The following is a 5,716-nucleotide window of genomic DNA, read 5'->3' on the forward strand; positions in this document are numbered from 1 at the left end:
CTACAGCATCAGCAATATACACAAACCTGATCCATTGATACATGTTTGCCGTGGTAATCCAGTCGTATTGGAACTTCCGATGTAAAACGAAATTCTCTGGGATACACAACAGAAATTTTACAGTGAGAAACATATAAAGGAAATAAAATTATCCCTCCAAAAAGAAACCCATGGTTTCCCATCCTCCTGGAATAGGAGGCCATACCCTTTTCTGTAAGCCATAAATCCTCTAGTTACTGTGTTAGTACTTTAGAACAAGTGTACAAAATACAGTGGCAAATTCAGATTTTCTTCGTTTACTAACATCTAGTCAAGGTTAGCATTTATAATAAATTTAACAGTCCTGCAAAAGCCCTACTAATCCTGAAGGTGAACATCTTCCTTCGATTTTCACAGCATGAATTTCAGTTACAAAAAAAAAAAAAAAAAAGGCTAATGATGGTTCTGTGGCAAAATTTAGCCCTGCAGCTGGAACTTATTAAAAAATTCTGTTGGTGATATACGTGATGAAATAGAACCACAGCCATTCTCTCATAATTTGGCTCTGCACTGCTTACTAAAGCACACATCTGTTGTTAGAGGCACTTATGATCTGAATATACATGAAAAAACTTCTGCATAATAAACTGCAATTTTTATAATCACTTCCCAGTCAGGACTACATTAGAGTTTCTCTTATGATATTTTAATCTTGTACCTCTCCCATTATATTCTTTTCTTTTATATACTCTCATCTCTGGTTATATTAGATCTAATTTACAGTGTTAGACATAAGAGTACAAAGACTGCTCTTTTTATTTGTTTGTAAAACATCTCATTACTGGTTCTGTACATGGCAGAACTTTAATTAATTTTATTTTCTTGTGCACAGTAGAGTGCAAAAGTTGATTAAAAAAAAAATCATTAGTTACCTTCCAGTGCTAGAAAAAAATAATTTGATTTTCACTATCAGTCAATAAACAAACAAACAAACACACCTTGTCATACCGTCTGACTAGTTTCTCATTACGCTTTCTTAAAGCATTCAAGCAGAACAGCTGTGTGTTACTGGAAATTTTGTAATGAAAGTTTACCTGAAAAATACTGGCTGATCACTGTATGACGTCACTTCTTGTGAGAAATGATGATCACCTCCATTAACCACATCCATAGAATCAATGCTACCATTTTCATTTGCTTGCTTGTGTGATGAGAAAGAAATGACTGGGCTTGGGTCCTTAAGGCTGCTGATATGCCTGGGCAAGCTACATGTAACTTCAGCACCAGGAGACTTTTTAACTAAGATAAGAAGTTATACACAGTAAACTGACTCTTATTTTTCACAGTGATTACAAAAACATTGTGTTTATACAATTACTGTGTCCTTAGTAAGCTCTAATGCTTATTAACAGGAATTACTAGCAGGGCAATATTTAGATTCTCTTAGTAAGATAATATCTTAGTTATTGATAGAAATCATTATAAGAAGCTTATGTTGAGGTTTATGCATCAGCATAAATAATCCATCCAGTGTTAATAGCAGTATTGTAAAGTACTTCATTATCTATGCATTTCAGTATGACATCTCAACAGAAATAGGTAAACTATAGCTGCTAACACACTCACAAATACAGTTAATAGAGGAAATATGCTTTTCACTATGTACTGGTTTTTGTATCAGATGGTGCAGTTCATTAGAAGTACTGCTTTAACTGTATATACACATTGCACTTCTTGCTTATAATCTTGAACTCTGTTCCTTTCTCTACGGCTTACACAACTTCAAGCTATTAGACAGACATACTCTTTTACGCCAGAGGTATTAAATAATGTGTTTGTTTTATCTAATAATAACTCCTAATATTATATATGTAGTCCTCAATTTTTTCAGAAGTTCCTGTTAAATATGCTCCAATTTTGTTGAAACCTTTTATACAATGGAGATCCCAGGTGTTGAAGACCTTTGTTGTTGTTTATAAAATACAAAACTAAAATACCCAAAGTTTCTGTGTTCTAACAAATTGGTTACTAATGTTGGGGTTTGGTCACCAATGTAAGTTCTTTTACACACACGAAATTCACGTGTAAATTTAATGACATGTACACACATCAGAGGAGAAAGCGGTATCACTTTCACATTAGATTTTTTTAAAAGTATACCTTCAGGATCTGGAGTAACTAAGAGTTCTACTTCTGCAGAGAGGCTAGTGAAAAAATCCTTCAGGAAAAACAAGGCATCCTAATGTCAAAAATAAAATACAATCAGGTTAAAAAAAAGAAAAATACGCAATTCTCAAAAAAATATTATCTACTATTCCAGTCCTTTATTTCTATGCAGATATGAATCAAAACACATTTCTTCTTTTTGATCCTTTGACATGTGCAGAAGCCACATAGAAATCTAGGACAGAAACCAGAAAGACCCTCTCGGTCATTGCACCCTGCTACATATAACATGATTTCATAATCTATCTAGCTCTGTCTTAAAACATCAGGGTTGTTTTCATCATCTCTACTCTTATTTTGGAGCCTGTTCCAGAATCAAAAGTGTTATAATGCCTATGAATTCTTCTCTGATTTCCAATAAAAGGGTATTCAAGTATAGTTTATATTCATCTCTAATTCTGCCAATGTCAGACAAATTTTTCCAGATCAGATCTTGCCACTGCTTCATTAAAAATCATTAATATCTCTGCTGTTAATGTCTTGATAATGTTTTAAAGTTATTACGTCTCATCATCTTTTTTTGACAGATGCATCACACTGGTGTCTTGGTCACCCTATCATTAATGACATCTGGACTTTCTTTTCCTTTTCTCTTTTCAACTGATAAGCAGACACCTTAAGTAGTAATAACAAGAATTTCTAACATGACTGCAAGCAGCCCTGTGCTTCCAAGAAAGCTGTGGCTAATCTTGCAGAAGTTGTAAAGGTGAATTTTGTTTATAGCAGAAAAGAAAAAAGACATAAAAGTATTCAAGAGGGAACATACTTCCTCACTAGATGGCAGTACTTCCATGTTATTTTGCTACACCAAATTATTACAAACTATACAGAGTCCAATTTTTCTAACAGTAAAATGAAGACCTGGTTTCTAATGAGTGTTGAGGGAAACAGAAGGTAAGTATGGAACTCCTAATTGTGCCTTTGAAAAAAACCCGTATCTCTCACTGTAGATTACAAATTAAGTAAGAAATGCCTCAAAGAGTAATAACTGCACTTTGAATTTGAATGCGCAAACATACGTAGCTTCCTTACTGGTGCAGAAAAAAAACAAACACAACTGTTTCTTGCGTACATGAAAAATACTTTGCACAAAGGCTTGCTAAAGAAAGTAAAACAATTTCTCCCATTTCTGTTCTTCATGCCACTGCAGTGAACAGCAAGACCAAAGTCTTCAGAGTATAGAACCAGTCCTCAAGTGTCAAGTGCCCTTGACTAAAATGTTGTGAACAGCTTCTGGGTTAATGATTTAACTTTTTTCAATTAAAAACACCAAGCCACTTCATGATCAAACAAAGCAAGATCATTCAAGAATAAGTACACGCTTTTTAAAAGCCATGATTTCAAAACATTTGAGACGATCAGAAGTCTCGGGAGGTAAACTGGTATTATTGAGTAAAGACCGAGGTCTAAAGATATTCTTAGTTTTTAAATTAAAAAAAAAAGGCTAGTCAGTCTAATAGCTGGAGCAGAAGGCAATTTCTAACATGGATATAAACAGAGCAGCAGAGATCCAAAGATACGTATGATTGATCATAAATAAAAAAGGTATCAAACCAAGAAAGCAACCCATAAAATGTATATGATGGTTACAAGTATCTGCTAAAAAAAAAAAGTATCATTAAATAAATAAAAAATTATTTTTTTTGCATTGGCACAACCAACCTGGTCAATATTGAGGCGAAGTGGCATTAGTGAAACACGTAAACAACATTCCTGCGGGGATCTGCCAGACTCTGGACGGACATGTAGTGCTTTAACTGTTAACTGAAAAAAAGTAACAAGACAAGTAGAAGTAGTAAAATTCACAATTCTTAAATCTCAGAACATCAGCTAGGAAAAACATTTACCGCAAAAACTCTGTACTAATCTGACTCCATTTACCAATTATAAAGCTAGTATTGAATAACTAACTTATCACAGGTGTTATTTAAAAAAAAAAAAAAACAAACCAAAAAACCCAGAACAAATTCATAAATCCTTTATAGAACCAGTAACAGTAGAGTATATCATAAACCTACAACTCTGTATGTGTACTGAAAACTATAATCACACTCATACAAGCAGATGTTTGTTCAAAACCAAAATGTGAAAGCTACCAAAGCAGTCCTGCACATCTACTTGTTTTAAATTGACAGTCTCAAAAACATTAATGCCTGACATATTAATATTCAAACTGACTTTTTAATTAGTTTTAATAGCCATAATGAATCAAGCAAGTAACAATCAACAAGTTATATTACTTCAATGTTCCACGACCTCATGTTCTTCCTGCAAAATGAAGAAATGTATTCAATCCCCACAATGACAGTCCAACCACTATAATTATAACAAATTAATATATTCCATAACTGTACCATGTTTGAATGCGCTTTTCTGGGCATCTCCTTACTGCAGTAGAGATAGAGAAATTTATTCATCTGTGACGTAGCTAAGCGATCTCTAATCTCCAGGTCCTGAACAATAAAAACCTGCCGTGACACTGGCTGCTCCAATAGACTGGATTCACCTTCTGTACTGCTTGGAGGGTATACCTCATGCTGGAATTTCACCTTTCAAAAAGTAAAGAAAATCAGCATAATCAGCTTCAGTGAGAAACAACCTTTAACAATAGAATACTACTTTAAAACAAACAAACAAACACACACACCCAACCAAAAAGAAAAACCAACCCACACCACACATAAGAACTTTAAAAGCTGTCTACTATTTTACATTTACAGGAATAACATTTGGATTTCTGAAAACTATTCAGATTTTTGCATGTCTAGCAGTAAAAATCTTCCAATTCCTAGTTGTGTACACATTTATCATTTAGGATGCAAATCTGAGCCAAAACACAGACTCAGTGTAAGACAAAGAACAAGTTTTGCTTTTTGTTTTAATACTGACGCTTCTTTTTCCTCTCAATTTTGGCATCTTTCTTATATCATGTTGAAACCTGTACTGGGAAATCTTGCAATTCTTGAATCTGCACCTTCTATGCTTCAGAAAGTAAGGTTTCTTCCCTACCAAAAGACTTCTCAAATAGCTTCTTCCAGCCTCAGTTTCCTTTTTCTTTACTCACTTTAGTCCATATAAATTCTAATCCATTACCTTTCTTAAATTCTAAGGAATTCTGAATTCTCTCCTTTTCCTCATCTCTTGATGTCGTCCTCATTTTCAACCAGAGGCCTGTGGTTACCTACAAATCATTCCCTGTCTCAATAACCCCCGTAGTATCCTTGCCTGCAATGTAATAAAGCAGAGCACACATAGCAAGCAGAACAGTGGCCTCTACTGGGCGGATACTGAGATGTTAAGAAACACGGTATGTAAGTGACCTGTACTCAAGATACATGTGATAAACATCTATTTTTCTCTTCAACACTTAAAATGTTGGTTATCATAAACACTGCTAAGAAACTTTACAGTTTTGACACTCTTCTTTTCTCGTTTAAACATTATTATTATTATTATTAAGCCTTGTACCAAGTTAGAGGTACAAGGCGGGGGGGGGGGGGGGGGCCACTTT

The 5,716-nt window shown here is 34.3% G+C and overlaps 1 protein-coding gene across 1 annotated transcript in view; it reads right to left on the bottom strand.

Moving 5' to 3' along the window:
* Positions 1-20: 20 nt before the first annotated feature.
* ATG2B (autophagy related 2B) overlaps positions 21-5,716 on the bottom strand; it is a gene marked incomplete at its 3' end in the record, with an annotated part of 39,542 nt that continues 33,846 nt past the window's right edge. The window contains exons 32-36 of the mRNA XM_009707015.1: positions 4,560-4,754; positions 3,868-3,969; positions 2,140-2,218; positions 1,074-1,278; positions 21-96 (exon numbers count right to left, since the gene is read on the bottom strand). Coding sequence (XP_009705317.1) covers positions 21-96; positions 1,074-1,278; positions 2,140-2,218; positions 3,868-3,969; positions 4,560-4,754 — 657 coding nt within the window. The remainder of the gene's footprint in view (positions 97-1,073; positions 1,279-2,139; positions 2,219-3,867; positions 3,970-4,559; positions 4,755-5,716) is intronic.

Source organism: Cariama cristata, unplaced genomic scaffold (genome assembly GCF_000690535.1).
Source record: "Cariama cristata isolate BGI_N322 unplaced genomic scaffold, ASM69053v1 scaffold10519, whole genome shotgun sequence".
Lineage (NCBI taxonomy): Eukaryota > Metazoa > Chordata > Aves > Cariamiformes > Cariamidae > Cariama > Cariama cristata.